Genomic DNA, 18,982 nt, shown 5'->3' on the forward strand with positions numbered 1-18,982 from the left:
GTCAAAAAAAAAATCACACAAATCTATACTACGCTTTAGTTCATAACTAAACTAAACTGGTATTTTATGTACCACAAAATGCTCACTTTATAAGAACCTCCTACATTGAATCACTTTGTTTTGCCTTTTGATAAAACTGAAACTGTTTGATAAAAGTGAAATATTCCAGTTTTATCATCAAAAACAAAATTGTCATAAATACATATAAGACAGTATGAATATACACAAAGCAATATTACAAAATGGAACATATAAAGACATAGGAATCACAAGCCAGATACTGTGAGGCTTGAGGTAGTCACAAACTTTCTAATTTTAATTCCCTCATCTAAAAAACAGGAAAAGTAAGGCTGGCCACACCTGGGGAGCCTGTGAAACTCAAAGGAGAGCATACATAAAAGAAATGTGTTACCAGTAATGTGTGACACAAATTATGCTATCATTATATTAAAAATAAGTTTATTATTTTATTATAAACATCTACACTTCAATTAATGTTTTGAATAATTATTGTAACAAAAATAAAAATATTTTAAATATATTAAATTTCAGCATTTTCAAATCATTTGGAATCATCCTGGTATAAATTAATTACTAAAAGCACACCAAAAAATAAAAATATTTATGAAAAGATAGTTGATGATGACAATCGAATTTTGGGAGATAGCTGACCATAGAATTAAAAGGGTAAGCAGCAACAGCCTGAATGTACATAGGCAAGCATCATCTACCTCCCACTGTACCTGTTGTGATACAGTAGATTCCTGCATGAAATAAAATCTATTTAGAATGTTTAAATTTTATTATTTAAAAAAAATCTATTTTCCACTTCCGAAATGGATTAAGAATACCTCCTTCCTTTCCTTACTTCCTTCAGCTGCCTTCATAAAGTATCAGAAGACCGGGAAAAAACAGCACGGCTTTTGCTCTGATACTGAGCAATCCGTGGTGGGGCAGGCAGGTGGGAAGGCTGCTGGAGAGTTGGTGCACTGGTATGTAGAGGCGGAATTCTCTTACAAGCCTTGAGAGAAAATGAACTGGACATTTTTTTCCAGTCACTGAAATGAAATAATTATATTAAACTTAACTACATAAAAAGTTCAAATTTGTATAACTAGTGTGTTTTAAGGAGAAGCAGAGGGAACAAAATCAGAAGGAAATAAACTAAGTTGTTGATCATGGCTGAGAGAGGGTGGTGGCATTAACAAAAGTTATTTCCATCTCTCCAAATGCTCTTTAATGTTTATGGGATACAAGAACATTCAAAATCCTCTCTTCTAGCTATTTTGTAATATACAATACCTTACTATTAACCATCATCACCCTACTGTACAACAGAACACCAGAACTTAAATCCTCTATCTCATTATAACTTTGTACCAGTTGACCAAAGTCTTCCCATCCTCCTCCACCTCCTGCCTCCCAAATTTCTAATAACCACTGTTCTATTATTTGCTTCTATGATATCGATTTTTTTTTAGATTCCACATATGACTGAGATCACATGGTATTTTTCTTTTTGTGTCTGGCTTGTTTCACTAAACATGATGTCCTTGAGGTTCATTCATATTGTCACAAATGATGGGATTCATTCTTTTTATAGCTGAATAGTATTTTATTCTGTATATATGTCACATTTTGTCAACCACTCATCCATTGTTAAACATTTAGGTTGATTCTATATCTTGGCTATTGTGAATAGTGCTGCAAAAACATTGGAGTGCAGATATCTCAACAGACAGAATTCATTTCCTGTGGATATAAACCTAGTAGTTTGATTGCTGGATCATATGTCAGGTCTATTTTTAACATTTTGAGAAACCTCTATACTGTTTTCCATGATTGCTGTACTAATTTATAATCCTACTAGCAGTATATAAGTGTTTCCTTTTCTCCATATCTTCACCAATCCTTGTTTTCTTTTGTCTTTTTGATAATTGCCATTCTAACTAAAATGGGATGGTATCTCATTATGGTTTTGATTTACATTTTCCTGATGATTAGTGATGAGCATTATTTTGTTTGTTTTGGATTTTTTGTTTTGTTTTGCTGTGGAAAAGCTTTTCAATTTGATATAATCTTATTTGTCTATTTTTGTTTTTGTTGCCTGTGCATTTGAGGTCTCATTCTTGCCCAGCTCAATGTTGTGAAGCATTTTCCTTACGTTTTCTTCTAGTACTTTGATAGTTTTGGATTTAAGTCATTAATCCACTTTGAGTTTACTGTTGTATGTTAAGAGGTAGGGGTCTAGTCTTATTCTTTTTCATGTAGATATCCAATTACCCACCAATGTGTATGGAAGAGGCTGTCTTTTCACCAATGTGTGTTCTTGGTGGCACTTTTGTTGAAAATCAGTTGGCTGTAGATGTCGGAATTTATTTCTGGGCTCTCTGTTTTGTTCCCTTGTTCTATGTGATTGGTTTTTATGCCAGTACAATGCTGTTTTGGTTACTAAAGCTTTGTAATATATTTTGAAGTCATATTGTGAAATGCCTCAAGCTTTGTACCTTTTACTCAAGACTGTCTTGGCTTTTTTGGGTCTCACGTGGTTCCATGTGAATTTTAAGGTTTTTTTCTATTTATGTGAAGAATATTGACATTTTCATATGGTTGCTTCAGGTAGTATAGCGACTTTAACAATGTTAATTCTTCCAATTCATAAACATGGGACATCTTTCCATTTATTTGCGCCTTCTTCATTTCTTCCATCAGTGTTTCATAGTCTTCAATGAAGGCACATTTCACAACCTTGGTTTAGTTTATTTCTAGGCATCTTAATTTTTTATAGCTATCATGGAATTGTTTCCTTGAGTTCTTTTTCAGACAGTTCATGATAAGCATATAGAAATGCTACTGATTTTTGTATGTTGATTTTGTATTGTGAAACTGTACTGAATTCATTTATTAGTTCTAATATTTTTTGGTGCAGTTGTTAGAGTTTTCTATACATAAGATCATGTTGTCTTCAAACAGGAACAATTTGACCTTCTCCTTTCCAATTTGGATGCATCTTGTTTCTTTTCTCTTAATTGCTTGGATGAAGACTTCTGGTACTATGTTGAATAGAAGTGGTAAAAAAAATGGGTATCTTCATCTTGTTTCCAGTCTTAGAGGAACAGTTTGGCATTAGCAGTGTGTTTGTCATAGATGGCCTTTATTGAGTTAAGGTACATATCTTCTATATTTAATTTGTTGAGAGTTTTTATCAGGAAATGATGTTGAATTTTGTCAAATGCCTTTCCTAAAAATGTTGAAATAATCATACAGTTTTTGTTTTCCTTTCTGTTAATGTGATATATCATATTTATTGATTTTCATATGTTGAACTATCCTTGCATGCCTGGGATAAATCCCACCTGATCCTATTGAATGATCTTTTTAATGTGCTGCTGGATTTATTTTGCTAGTATCCTGTTGAGAATGTTTGCATCTATGTTCGTCAGGGATATTGAATTGTATTTTTAAATATTTTGCAGATTTCAGCAGTGAAGTCATCAGGTCCTGAGCTTTTCTTTGATGAAAAATTTTTTGTTACTGATTCAATTTCCTCACTCACCCTCGGTCTGTTTAGATTTTCTATATCTTCATAATTTAACCTTGGTAGGTTGTAAATGTCTACGAATTTATATATTTCTTCTATGTTATCCAATTTGTTGAGGTATAGTTTTTCACAATAGTTTCTTTTGAACCTTTGTATTTCTGTGGTATCAGGTTGTAATGTCTACTTTTTTATTTCAAATTTTGTTTAGTTGAGTCTTCTCTATCTTAGTCTGGCTAACAATTTGTCAATATTGGTTATGTTTCTTTAAAAATTCTTTGTTTCATTGGTCTTTTGAATTGGTTTTCAGTCAGTATTTTGTTTATTTTTGCTCTGAGATTTATTATTCCCCCACCCCCACAAATTTTGGGTTTAGTTTGGACTGTTTTTGGTTGGTAGGCTATTAATTATTGCCTCAATTTTAGAGCCTGTTATTGGTCTATTCAGGGATTCAGCTTCTTCCTGGTTTAGTCTTGGGAGAGTGTATTTTATCCAGAAATTTATCCATTTCTTCTAGATTTTCTAGTTTATTTGCGTAGAGGTGTTTATAGTATTCTCTGATGGTAGTTTGTATTTCTATGGGATCAGTGGTGATATCCCCATTATCATTTTTTATTGCATCTATTTGATTCTTCTCTCTTTTCTTCTATATTAGTCTTGCTAGTGGTCTATCAATTTTGTTGATCTTCTCAAAAAACCAACTCCTGGATTCATTGATTTTTTTTTAAGGGTTTTTTGTGTCTCTATCTCCTTCAGTTCTACTCTGATCTTAGTTATTTCTTGCCTTCTGCTAGCTTTTGAATGTGTTTGCTCTTGCTTCTCTAGTTCTTTTCATTGTGATGTTAGGGTGTCAATTTCAGATCTTTCCTGCTTTCTCTTGTGGGCATTTAGTGCTATAAATTTCCCTCTACACACTGCTTCAAATGTGTCTCAGAGATTCTGGTATGTTGTATCTTTGTTCTCATTGGTTTCAAAGAACATCTTTATTTCTGCCTTCATTTCGTTATGTACCCAGTAGTCATTCAGGAGCAGGTTGTTCAGTTACCATGTAGTTGAGCGATTTTGATTGAGTTTCTTAATCCTGAGTTCTAGTTTGATTGCCCTGTGGTCTGAGAGACAGTTTGTTATAATTTCTGTTCTTTTTCATTTGCTGAGGAGTCCTTTACTTCCAACTATGGGTGCCCCTCTGAGGCACAGCTTCCAGAGGAAGGATGAGGCAGCAACATTTGCCCTTCTGCAATATTTGCTGTACTGCAGCCTCCACTGGTGATACCCCAGCAAAGAGAGTCTGGAGTGGACCTCCAGCAAACTCCAATAGACCTGCAGCTGAGGGTCCTGACTATTAGAAGGAAAACTAAAAAGAAGAAAGGACATCCACACCAAAACCCCATCTGTATGTCACCATCATCAAAGACTATAGGTAGATAAAACCACAAAGATAGGGAGAAACCAGAGCAGAAAAGCTGAAAATTCTAAAAATCAGAGTGCCTCTTCTCCTCCAAAGGAAAATAGCTCCTCGTCAGCAATGGAACAAAGCTGGACAGGGAATGACTTTGATGAGTTGAGAGAAGAAGGCTTCAGATGATCATGATTGGTATTAACAAACTCCTCTGGGCTAAAGGAGGATGTTTGAACCCATAGCAAAGAAGCTAAAAACCTTGAATAAAGATTAGATAAATGGCTAACTTGAATAAACAGCGTAGAGAAGACCTTAAATGACCTGCTGGAGCGGAAAACCATGACATGAGAACTACATGGTGCATGCACAAGCTTCAGTGGTCAATTCGATCAAGTAGAAGAAAGGGTATCAGTGATTGAAGATCAAATGAATGAAATGAAGCAAGAAGAGAAGTTTAGAGAAAAAAAGAGTAAAAAGAAATGAACAAATCCTCCAAGAAATATGGGACTGTGAAAAGATGAAATCTACGTCTGATTGGTGTACCTGAAAATGAAGGGGAGAATGGAACCAAGTTGGAAAACACTCTTCAGGATATCATCCAGGAGAACTTCCCCAAACTAGGGAGGCAGGCCAACATTCAAATTCAGGAAATACAGAGAACACCACAAAGATACTCCTCGAGAAGAGCAATTTCAAGACACATAATTGTCAGATTCAACAAAGTTGAAATGAAGGAAAAAATGTTAAGTGCAACCAGAGAGAAAGGTCGGGTTACCCACAAAGGGAAGCCCATCGGACTAACAGCGAATCTCTCGGCAGAAACACTACAAGCCAGAAGAGAGTGGGGGCCAATATTCAACATTCTTAAAGAAAAGAATTTTCAACCCAGAATTTCATATCCAGCCAAACTAAGCTTCATAAGGGAAGGAGAAATAAAATCCTTTACAGACAAGCAAATGCTGAGAGATTTTGTCACCACCAGGCCTGCCTTACAAGAGCTCCTGAAGGAAGCACTAAACATGGAAAGGAACAACCAGTACCAGCCACTGCAAAAACATGCCAAATTGTAAAGACCATCGATGCTGGGAAGAAACTGCATCAACTAACGAGCAAAATAACTAGTTAATATCATAATGACAGGATCAAATACAAATATAATGATATTCACCTTAAATGTAAATGGACTAAATGCTCCAATTAAAAGACATGGACTGGCAAATTGGATAAAGAGTCAAGACTCATCAGTGTGCTGTATTCAGGAGACCCATCTCATGTGCAGAGATACATATAGGCTCAAAATAAGGGGATGGAGGAAGATCTACCAAGCAAATGGAAAGCAAAAAAGGAGGGGTTACAATGCTAGTCACTGCTAAAACAGACTTTAAACCAACAAAGATCAAAAGAGACAAAGAAGGCCATTACATAATGGTCAAGGGATCAATGCAACAAGAAGAGCTAACTATCTTAAATATATATGTACCCAATACAGGAGCACCCAGATTCATAAAGCAAGTTCTTAGAGACCTACAAAGAGACTTAGTCAATCACACAATAATAGTGGGAGACTTTAACACCCCACTGTCAACATTAGACAGATCAACAAGAAAGAAAGTTAACAAGGATATCCAGGAATTGAACTCAGCTCTGTACCAAGCAGACCTGATAGACATCTATAGAACTCTCTACCCCAAATCAACAGAATACACATTCTTCTCAGCACCACATCACACTTATTCCAAAAAAGGATAAGTTTTTTGTTATTGTTTTTATTTCTAGGAGAGTTCTAGGCCACCAGAGGTAGGTATGAACCATGAAAGCAAACTCTAAATGACTTTAAACCCCCATGTGATATAGCTTTCTTATATTTTCTGAATTCAATTATTTACACTTTCATGTCAGTTTGGCCAGGTTTTAAAAATTATTTTTTCATATTTAAGCAGCATTATTAGGTATTCTGTACTCAGAAGTCTTTCTTTGCAGAGTTGTTCATCATATTCTCAGAAAAAGATACAATGAAACAAAAACACACTGATGCTTTTTTCAGGTGTATTTTTTATTAAAAATGAAACAGCATATTTGAGCTCCTTAGAGCCAGAGGAAAATACTTAATCTAATAAATTAGGTAAATTTCCTCATTAAATAGAAAAAAATGTGATAACTGGTACAACACTTTTACAAAATAAAATGCCAGTACCTTAATCAATCCAACAAAATATAGTAAGCCCTTTTTAAGTGCTAGACATTATTCTACTTCTAAAGGATTTAGTATGAACAAATTAGCCAACACTAACTGCCTTTATGGAGATTATATTCTAGCAGGAGGAGGCAAACAATACCAGATAAGTAAAATAGGCAGTATATCTTGCTATCTTAAATGCTAGAAATCAAAGAAAGAGAAGTAGGTAGGTCTGGAGGATGTGGCTATGCCTATGACAGAGTAGTCAGGGATGGCCTTACTTTTTTTGGAGAGGCCTTTGGGCAAAGCATGAAAATAGTGATGGATTGACGCCTGTAATCTCCAAAGAAAAACTTTCCAGGCAGAGAGAACATGTACACAGTTCCTGAGTTTGACATGTTAGGTTGGAAATGTCTATTAAAAATTAAAAATCCAGGTGGAACTGTTAATTAAGAAGTTGAACATGAGCTGGAGTTTTGGAGAATAACCAGTCTGGAGATAAAAGTGTGGAATCATCAATTAATGGTACTTAAAGTCATGATCTAGATAAAATTACCAAGAGAATGTTGTTTAGTCAGAGAAGAAATTAGAAACTTGATATCTGGGCCTACTGTAAGCCTAAGGCTCCCAGTAGGGATTAAAAAATTGTTTGCATATAGAAAGTGGTCTGGTTAAACAGTAGTGCTCTTCAAAGTGAGATTTTGAAAATATTCAAAGTTATCTAGACCATAATTATTGGAGAATGTATGTATTATGATGGAGGGCAAAATCATGGGAGGAAAAGAGCTCAAGGAATAGAAAAGTGAATGGATTAAAAGATGATATCTATCCAAGATAAATATCACCAAAAACTATGAAAAGATTAGTGTTAGAGAAATTGACAAGGATCAATGTCGACATTTCTTTAAAGGTATGCAAGCATGGATACAAATCAATAGATTACTATAAGAAGGAGAGGATATAGTTTGATGACATGAGATTCAAAGCTGAGCATGCTAGGGAAGAGGAAGGGAGAATGGTTTGGAAACAGCAATGAGGAGCAAGGAGGAAACCACCCCACCACCAGTCCCAGAGGTATGAGACATGGGAGGAAAAAAACCCAGCACCACTTGAAAGGATGGCAGGGGAAGAAATGTCTTCAGGGTACAGATTTCAGTTAAGCGAGGAAGGGGAAGGAAACACTCAGATGAGATTAAGGATTCAGAGTTTTTGCTGGCTATGAGTTCAGGGAGCACAATGGATGAATTTCAGGAGTGGGATGGTTGAGGGGTGACATCAGAAAAGAAGATATACAAAATTACATAGAGTTGGGTTTTAGTGATCGCAGGTAGCCTGGAAGTCCTAGGTGTCTTGTGGAGACTGAGGTAGACAGAGCTTAAATACATAATGAGATCCATCTTAAGAGTCTGAAGGCTGTCAACTTGGCAAGTAGAGAGAAATAAAGAATCTTGCCAGGAGCTCACTTTAGGGGATCCCTCTTCTCTCCTGCCAATGACTATGTAGATTTGTTTTTAATATCTGAGAAGCAGCCATCCAGAAAGAGGAAATTTTCTAACTTTTTATCTCTTTCTTTGAGGGCTGTTTCATTCTTTCCTTGAGGATTATAGATGATGAAACTAAGCCCAGAGGTTTGAAGAGATTTGCACCAGGCCACACAGAGAGTTGGTCATTATGTAGAGCACTATTAGCTTTTTTTCTTTTGAAAAAGTCTCTTAAAGTGTTTCTCTTAACACAAGAGTTTCTGCCATGGGTCTATTTCCTTACAAAAGCTTTAAAATGATCAGTAAAGTGAATACTTGAGGAGTATCAATTTAAGAGTGGCTATCAAATGTATCAAAATAGAAGAGCAAAAGGCAGAGTCAAGGTCTCTAGCAGGATAACATTGACAATAGCAAAAATAACAGAGTCCACAAAGGGCTACAGTTTACACAAAACCATAAACCTCACTTCCATTTCCTGAGTTCACAATGTGATAGCGAAAGTCCGCCACTGTTGTGATGGGGTGTGTCTTGTGATTATAGTAATATGTCCTTTAGGACAGGATCAAAGCTAAGTAATCAAACACCATGTTTTTGAGTATGTTATGCATTACAATTTATATGAATGTAGGAAGTTGTGACTAATCATGGTAGCTCAATTTTATTAAGCACCAGGAAGTACATTATGCACTTGACAAGCATCATGTAAACACTTTGAGATTGGAATTGGTATTATCCCCCCATTATCCAATGAAGAAATTGAGTCACAGTGCAATTAAGTAACTTGGATAAGATTTGAAGCTAGAAACTGGTAAAGCCAGAATTTTAACCTCATTAGAGTAACTCCAGTGCTTTCACTATTAATTGCTATACCATACTGCTTTAAAAGGCAAGGCTTCAAAATGAAATAGATAGATGATTTTTTTAATCAAATGGATAGAAATCATAACTTGCCTTATATCTTATGTCCTAATTTCCTTTTCTTTTTCCTTTAATAAGAATAATTATTTATTCTAAAGAAGAATTGAGGACCTCCAGTTCCAAAATGGCAGCATAGAAGCAAGCTAGCATAACCCCCTAGAAAACCATAAGCAAATATACAGTGCCAAGATTATTACGAGAAATATACCAAAATTCAAATACAAAAGTTATGAATACAAGTCAGTTACTGGGGTCACAAAGAAGTGAAAAAACTTCATGTAGGCAGTAAGAGAACTGGCACATCCATAATGCCTCACCCCACATTCTGCCTGGCACCAAGTGTGCAAAAAATACTCCCCAAAATCACTGTTTTGACGGGAAAAGTGAGATCAAAGTGAACAAACAGCTTACTCACCATCTTGGGTTCTCTGACTGGAGATCTGTCCCTCCTCTGGCCCATAGGAAGCATTATTAGTGCCTAAAAGAAGAAATATCCCTGAGGACAGGTAGAGACAAAGTGGAGATGCAGGACTACCATCTCCAATTCTGGAAACTGCTCTATAACTTGGCCAAAGGCCAAATAAGAGTGACTTTTCAGCAGCACCACACTCTAGGAGGTATGTTTCACAAGTCCCATGGGCACAAACCGTTGCCAGCCTATCCCACTGCTGAGATATCCCCATTGGGACTTCCTGCACTTGGGAAGGGCAGCATTCCAAACACTTGCTAGAGCTGAGACAAATCTGGACTTAAGTGCTATCTAGAACTGAAAAGGAGGCAGTTGCCTGGCAGTAAAGAACCTATAACAAATATATCCAATAAAAAACAAGAAGCAAGACAGAGAAGACAAAAATAAATAAAATCATAATAAATAAGACCAAATTAATCTTACAATGAGAAGACATAGACATACATCCACAAGTAACAACCACAAACAGGGAACCATGATTTCCCCAAGCAGACAAAGCAAAGATCTAGCAACTGACTCTAATGAAATAACAATTGGTGAGCTCTTCGACAAATAACCAAAAACAGTAGTTTTAAAGAAATTTCATGATCTCCCGGATAACACAAGAAAACAATCCAGAAACTTATTACAGAAATTTAACAAAGAGATTGAAATAATTTTTAAAAATTAAACAGAAATCTTGAAACTGAAAAATATATTTGCTGAACTGAAAAATTCATTAGAAGCTCTCAACAGAAAGGATCAAGAAGAGCAAAGAATCAGTAAACTCAAATATAGACTATTTGAAAATATATGGAGAAGAAAAAGGAATGAAAAGCAAGAAAGATCACTTAAAAGACATAGAAAATTACCTCAAAAGACCAAATCTAAGAATTATTGGTGTTTAAGAGGGAGGTCAACAAGAGCAAAGGGTAGAAAGTTTATTCAAGGAAATAACAAAAAACTTTCTAAAACTTGATTAAAGATAAATATCCAGGTACAGGAAGGTCAGAAAACACCAAACAAATTTGATTCAAATAAGACTACTTCGAGGCATATGATAATCAGACTCTCAAAGGTCAAGGATAAAGAAAGAATCCTAAAAGCAACAAGAGAAAAGAAGTAAATAACATATAAAAAAGCTCCAATTAATCTGGCAACAGACTTCTCAATGGAAATCATACATGTCAGGAGAGAACAGAATTACATTTTCAAAGTACTGAAACAGAAAAACTATTGCCAGCTAAGAATACTATATCCAACAAAACTACCCTTCAAATATAAAAGACAGATAAATAAAGTCTTTCCCAGACAAGCAAAAGTGGAGATAATTCACTACCATAATACCCATCTTACAATAAATGTTAAAGGAAGTTCTTCAATCTAAAAGAAAAAGACACCAACATATTTTTAAAAAATGGAAGTTATAAAACCCAGTGGTAAAATTATGTACAAGGACAAACCCAGAATACTATAATAATATAATTGTTATATGCAATCCACTCATAAATCAATCTGGTACGAGGTCCAAAAGACAAATCTAGCAACAACAATAGTTAGATTGACCTGTTAAGAGATTGATAATGTTTCAAAAAAAGACATACAAATGACCAACAGGCATATGAAAAATGCTCAATGGAGACATGTGAATCAAAACTACAATGAAATATCATATTACCCCAGTTAAAAATAGCTTCTATCAAAAAGACAGGCAATAAGAGATGCTGATGATATGAAGAAAGAGAAACCTTATACACTGTTGGTGGGCATGGAAATTAGTACAGTCATTACTCAGAACAGTATGAAGTTTCCTTACAATTGCTAAAACTAGAACTACCATATGATCCAGCAATTGCACTACTGGGTATATATTTTTTAAAATGGAAATGAACATATCAAAAAGACATCTGCATTCCCATGTTTATTGTAGCACTATTCACAACAAAATATGAAATCAACATATGTGCCCATCAACAGATGAGTAAAGAAAATGTGACATATATTATGCACAATGGAATATTACTCTGCCATAAAAAGGAATGAAATCCTGTCATCTGTGACAACATGGAGGGAACTAGAGGTCGTTAAGTGAAATAAGCTAAGCACAGAAAGATAAATATTGTGTGTTCTCATTCATATGTGAAAGCAAAAAAAAAAGTGGATCTCAAAGACAAACAGTAGATTTGTGGTTATCAGAGGCCAAGAAGGGCAGAGAAAAGAAAAGATGAAAAGAAGTTGATTAACAGATATAAATATATGGGTTGCCAGAAGAAATAAGACCTAGTGTTAAATAGATCAGCAGGATAACTACAGTTTACAATAATCTATCACATGTTTCAAAATAGCTAGAAGAGAAGAATGGAAGTGTTTCTATCATAAAGAGAAGATAAATATTTATGGCAATGGATGTCCCAAGAACACTGATTTGATCTTTACAAATTACATGAATGCATTAAATAATCATGCATATCCCCAAACTATGTACATGTATTATTCATGAACTGTAAAAAAAAAAAAAAAAAGAATTGGATGATAATTTGAGTCCAGTAGATTACCATGTACCCCAGGGAAAACTGCAATATCTACTTTTTTACTATTTACATATTATCTTGTCAAATAGACCTCAGTGACTATGTCAGATATTCATTGAAGGTATAAATTATTACATAGAGTTATAATAATGATGTGGAGAATAAGCATTTTGTGCAGACTTTTTAGACTATAGCCTTAACATGAACTAAAAAATTAACAACCATAAAAAGTATTCATTATTTTTCACCAAAGACACAAAGTGTTAACCACTCTTAAATGATTCCAAAAAAATGAACATTTTTCACATTTTACTAATAGCTTACACAAAATAAGTTGCTGACCACAATCTTTCAGATATTTCTAGCCTTACTTTAAAAATATGTAATTATAAAAGAGTGGTATATCTGAAAATAAAATAAAAACTTCATAAATGACAAATCAGTGAAAATCCCTATTCTTATTTGATTAAAGATATATTTCATTTTAAAGGAAAAAAGATCACCTACTCTATAGCATTTGGAAAGAATGATTTTTATTGTAAGACTTTTTACTTTTTCTGCGTATTTAACCTTCCAACTCTCCATGAAGTTATATGAGTATTGAGATACTTACAATATCATAAAACTAATAATCTCCTCAACAATTTGTTTTTAAAGCATATAAACTGAGCTGCATAAAATTTTATTTATTTTGATGGTATCTCTGCAGTCCACATATAATCAGTTGTTTAAAAGAATTATAAAAAAATAGTATCTAGTATTTTATTTTCTCAATTTCTTTTTTTCTTTAGCAGTTATTGAGTTTTAGCCTACTATGCAGAGACAGGCACACAGATAATATTGAAGTATACTTCACTTGGGTGGTTTTTCTTTTTTAATTTACATTTGTTCATTCATTTATCATATGGCTATTAGCACCTACTATGTATGTGTCATGCACTGGAATAAGTATGAGGAGTCTTTTAGCTTCTATGAACTTATGGTTCAATTAATAAACATTTCACAATTCAGTAGAACATTTTTGCATGGGTAGAACCTTTAGAAAATTTCCAGACTTACCATATGGGTGACTACCAATTCTGCCAGCCTTTTCCATTCACAATTTCATAACAATTTGTAGCTAATAACCAGGATTCTCTCCAATATTTTACGAAAGTTTTCTACTTTTGTTTAGCATTAAATAAACTATGGTCTAGACCCTGTATATAAGCTCAGTAAATACAGAAAAATAAGACTTAAATGAATTTCAACATCCAAACTAAAGCTATGAGAATTGCCAAGTCCTTCAAAGAGCTAAAAAGCTCCTCTGCAAGATGATGACGCAACTGATTCATGTGAGGTGAATGATACTTGAAGACTGAGGCTTTCATCAACCCTTCGATCATCGTGAACAAATTCTAAATGTCACAGAATTAGTAGAACTTTAACTTATGGTAAACAGCTATAGAACACAGCTTTCAGGGAGATCAGATTTCAAGAGTCTTATTTATTATAACCATTAGACCCTAGCCTTGTATAAATATTTGCCTACATTTACTTCCACACATGTATATTCAATTTTAGAATCAACTGAGACCCATAATTATTGTATTGCTCTGGAACCTCAAATTATCTAATAAAGCCTTAAAAGAATTTAAGCTCTGAACTAATGTAACAATCAAAATTGTAAAACACATCTATTGCATATCTTCAACATTTTGACAGCATATTCACAAATTTTAGTTTTGGTGAATATTGATTGGAATAATGAAAACGTGGTTCATAGAATTTGTGAGGAAGTGAGCTTCCAGTTAATGCTTGAGTTTCTTCCATAATAATCCAAGCAAATAAAAGGTGGTAAAATTATAAAGGGCATCTTATGCAAAAGTACCTTGAGAACCCAAGGAGGAGTTTATTCAGCAAATTTTTAAAAATTTCTTCTGAAATCAGTAAAAGTCCCACTTTACAAAAAGAGTTTTCCCTTAATGAAGGCTGAAGCTCATGAGGAACAAGTCAAAAAGAGGGAAAACTAAAAAATAGTTGCTTTTAATCAATAGCCCCCTAGGTCTTTAAGCAGTTCAAGTTCCAGAGAGTTTCTCAGTCACACTTAAGGGACTTTAAAGAATCATCTATATTCTCTTTTAAAGAATTGTATCGAGACCATCCTGGCTAACACGACCCCGTCTCTACTAAAAAATACAAAAAACTAGCCGGGCGAGGTGGCGAGCGCCTGTAGTCCCAGCTACTCCGGAGGCTGAGGCAGGAGAATGGCGTAAACCCGGGAGGCGGAGCTTGCAGTGAGCTGAGATCCGGCCACTGCACTCCACCCCAGGCTAGAGCGAGACTCCGTCTCAAAAAAAAAAAAAAAAAAAAAAAATTGTATTTTTTTAAAACAACAATAAGTCAACTGTAAATAAACTTTTAAGATTATAAGAATTTATCTTTATAATTTACTACAACCTGCAATATTCATATTTTATTTATTTATTTATTTACGAAGCGGAGTCGCTCTGTCGCCCAGGCTGGAGGGCAGTGGCATGATCTCGGCTCACTGCCAGCTTCGCCTCCCAGGTTCACGCCATTCTCCTGCCTCAGCCTCTTGAGTAGCTGGGACTACAGCTACTCGCCCATCACCACGCCTGGCTACTATTTTGTATTTTTAGTAGAGACGGGGTTTCACCGTGTTAGCCAGGATGGTGTCGGTCTCCTGACCTCGTGATGCGCCTGCCTCGGCCTCCCAAAGCGCGGGGAATACAGGCGTGAGCCACCGCGCCCGGCCAATATGCATATATTTAAAAATCCAATCTCTCAATTTCAGATAAAGGCATGGAAAACTAGTTATTAATAGTTTCTTCCAAAATCTGTTTATCTTTGATGCAGTATTTGAAATGAAAATAAAGGAAGTAACTGTTCAATACTAGTTCTTTGTTTCTGCATTTAAATGAATGCAAAATAATGAAAATCAATGTGCTGCTACCAATATTTACGTACAAGACTCACCAGGTTCTTTCAGAAGTTCCAAGGTAGAGGTCCCGGGTTGTAAGTAAAGATGGACAGGAAAGGGATAGAGTAATTCCAACATTCTGTTTCCAAAACATTAAGTTCCATCTTTAAGTGATTTAATAGTCTCTACTTTGTAATACAAATCTTCAACACTAAAGTTATAGAACTAAATGCTAATCATAGAAAACCACGTGTCTCTGGTCAACAGGACTACACCTGTTGTTCCCTCAGTGCCTTGCAGAGTAAATATTATTAAACAAAGACAAAATACTACCAAATTTTGCTGGTTCTGAGATGAATAACAAATAGGAACATTTGCTTTCCAAATGAGCCCCAACTAGCAAAAATCAGGAAAATGAACAAGCATCATATCTATCTATTTCTTCAGTGTTTTACAAGAGATTTTTAAGTAGCATGTTTTCCTAACATGATTTGGAGAGCTTCAATCCCAACAGCTGAATAAAGTCAAGTACCACATGGAAACTTTGGAAAATGTGAATAAGCAAAAAGAAAGAAAATAAAAATCTCCCCTAATCTTATTACCCTGATATTTTAGTAATAATTGCAAACCCTTCAATGCTTCCTGTAGGCCAGCATTTAAGGCACTATTCTAATCCTTTTTGTATGTTTTATCTGATTTATTCTTCAAAACAAGCATGTAGGTACTTACTATTATGATACTATTTGTATAAATTAAGAAACTAAGACATTTAGGGGTTACGTAGTATACAGTTCAGATTATTCCAGCTAGAAATGGGTGGGGTCAGGATTGAAATTCAGGCAGTGGGACTTCAGGAACCATATTACTATTTTATACTGATTTCATTTGACATGATTAGCATGTGGAATATATCTCATGCCTTTTCTATGTTTAAATGTACATAAACGCACACAAAATTTTAAACTATTATTTTGCACCTAATATATCGTGGAGATCTTTCTTTAAAAATATACAAAGGTGCACACTGTTATTTTGACCCATTACATAGAATTCCATGTTATTTTGGCCCATTACATAGAAACTCATTGTATAGATTTTAACATACTGATCGCTTATTTACCAGTCTTCTTCTATGGGATATATTTGTTGGTTTTGCTTTTGTGTTGTTTATAAACAAGGATGAAAATCTTTGAACATTCATATTTGTGCAACTGTCCAATTATTTTCTTGTGTTACTATAAATGCCTAGAAATTAAAATGTTGGTTCAAAAGTTATATACATCTTATATAAATTTCTAGAATTTTAAAACATTTGCCCAGAAAGAAGCATGGTCTATGAAGGAGGAGACTCTTCAGAGATTTACATTTGGCACATAGTAGGCACTCAATAGATAGTAAAGAAATAACTAAGGATAGGATCTATTAATTTAACTGTCACTCATGTGGTCATGCCCATGGAGTTGGCCAAAGGACTGAGGTATGCCTTAAGTTGTATCAAGAGAAATTAGAGAGACGTGAGTATGCAGTCAGTTTTATAAAATTCCATTTGAAATTCTAGAACGTTTTTATATATCACCAAGAATGGGGTCAAATTCCATTGATCAGGCAAAATTTCCTTTGCTTTCTAATATCTGGTCCATGGATAAGTGTTATTTAATTTCCAAGTTAGAACTAATTATGTATTTTCAATTATTCCCCACTAATGGAAGATTCTAATGGAAGGAGACCATTCAACCACTGAAGCAAAATATTTCACAGACATTAAGATGAACTGGCAGTTGCTTCACACAAATGTGAAATGCCATAAGGGATTCTATCATTATTGTATAATACCCTAATTATGTTATTAAATTGATCAGAATAACCTAAACATGAATTGTCATGTAACACAAGAAACTCACTGATCACAAAACTAGGTGAAGAAGGCCAGGCTCACTTGCCTGAATTACAGAATGCATTTACTGAAATGCAGTTGTCATACCTTCAAATGCACCAAATAATATCAACTAAAAATTAGCATTAGTAAATAAGTGATTCATAAATGAATTTTATTGATGGGAAATTAAAATTTGGGATGAACCCATATTTATCATCATCATAAAGGATATTTTAAAGTAGGACAATCTTTGAATTTAGAATTCAAAGGCACATTGAAGAACTTTACTTTCTTAAATTTATATTGAAATTGTAAAAGTATTCAATTGTGTTTTCCCACCACAGTTCAAAAATAGACAAGTTTAGAAGAGGGAAGAAATCATATATTTAAAAGATTTGATCATATTCATGTTTTGCTCAAGAAAATTTCTTTTGTTGGGCCAATATTTCAATAGTCATCCCAAAAATATTATAGTCATCTTAGCAATCAGTATTTTTCAAGGCATCTTCAGGATAATTATAAGTTGTTTATATACAACTTTTCTCACAGGGGTCTATTTAACTTGAACAAAAACCTTTTGGGAGTTTCATGAAGAGCTGGGTCATTCATACTAATTAGTCCTAGAGTCTGTCCCTGCATTGTTAACAATCTCATACCTAATTTCCCAACTGATTATATTATATTTTCTTCTGCTTATATTCTTATTGCTGTTTCCTTATCTTCATTATGTGGTGAACTAGATTTCAAAAAAATTTTTGGTCTAGTGACATTCTATTTGTCTAGTTAAGCTCAGGTTTCCAAAAATCCTTAGTCACCACATCCCAAAACACTTATTTGTCTTTTCCCTGGCATTCCCATCACACTTCTAACATTAATGAAATGAAGCTAACTGTTAAAGTAGGAAACAAGTTACCACCATCAACTAGCTATAAATAAAGACAAGACAGCCCAGGTGTATTGAAGTTCAGGCTTTATATGCCCTGGGCTGTCATTGGAAGTACATGCACTTGCTCTTAATTTCAAAGGATGTTGATCCTCCTCATTAAGCAGGACATGTTTTCATTAAAAATGGGAAGTTAGGGTGTCAAGGGACCTTTATCTTCTACCAGTTGCAGAAGAAACAATTCTTCGGGAAATAGTCAACTCTTGAGAAAGACGTTATACTGAAAGATATTATACCTGATCAGATTTATTAATAAGTGCTTCGCTTGTCCCTAAAACATGACTATTCTGCCATGGCTTACCAGCCTCATCTAAAGATACTGAAAATGATTTTCAAATCAGTTAACCTTTTCAGTTAGTAAAAGCTGACTTGCAATTCTAAACAATTTGGCTAAATTGCTATGTTAATTACTCTTTTAGGAGCTACCAATTTGCTAGACCAGTTTGGATCTTAAGTTAAAATGGGTAATTCAAAGGCAGAAAAGAAATTTATAAAAACTTGTAAGTTTCCAATATAATAATTTCTTTTCCTTTGAAATTAATATCTTCCCTTATCATAGGTATAACCAAACCTTTAGTATTAAGGCTGTGTATATATTTCACTCTTTCAAATTTGAGTACTGTACTACACTTAAGCCAAGAAAGTGGTTACCCTGAGCATGGATCTTCTAGTGTTAAACACATAGTTCACAACTTAAATGTTGGAAGACCCACAAAGTTCTTCATAGCCTTGCCAGCATTTCCTCAACT

The 18,982-nt window shown here is 34.5% G+C and overlaps 1 protein-coding gene across 3 annotated transcripts in view; it reads right to left on the reverse strand.

Moving 5' to 3' along the window:
• The window catches only part of IQCM (IQ motif containing M), a 499,469-nt gene that overhangs the window by 318,179 nt on the left and 162,308 nt on the right, over positions 1–18,982 (reverse strand). For 2 of the 3 annotated variants that reach the window (XM_033215450.1, XM_033215449.1), the window contains exons 7-8: positions 15,471–15,553; positions 9,928–9,990 (exon numbers count right to left, since the gene is read on the reverse strand). In XM_033215450.1, the coding sequence (XP_033071341.1) occupies positions 9,928–9,990; positions 15,471–15,553 (146 nt within the window). The remainder of the gene's footprint in view (positions 1–9,927; positions 9,991–15,470; positions 15,554–18,982) is intronic. The other variant, XM_033215451.1, reaches the window with a different exon arrangement.

The sequence above is a fragment of the Trachypithecus francoisi genome, unplaced genomic scaffold, assembly GCF_009764315.1.
Source record: "Trachypithecus francoisi isolate TF-2019V2 unplaced genomic scaffold, Tfra_2.0 Lachesis_group1, whole genome shotgun sequence".
In the NCBI taxonomy this organism is placed as follows: Eukaryota; Metazoa; Chordata; class Mammalia; order Primates; family Cercopithecidae; genus Trachypithecus; species Trachypithecus francoisi.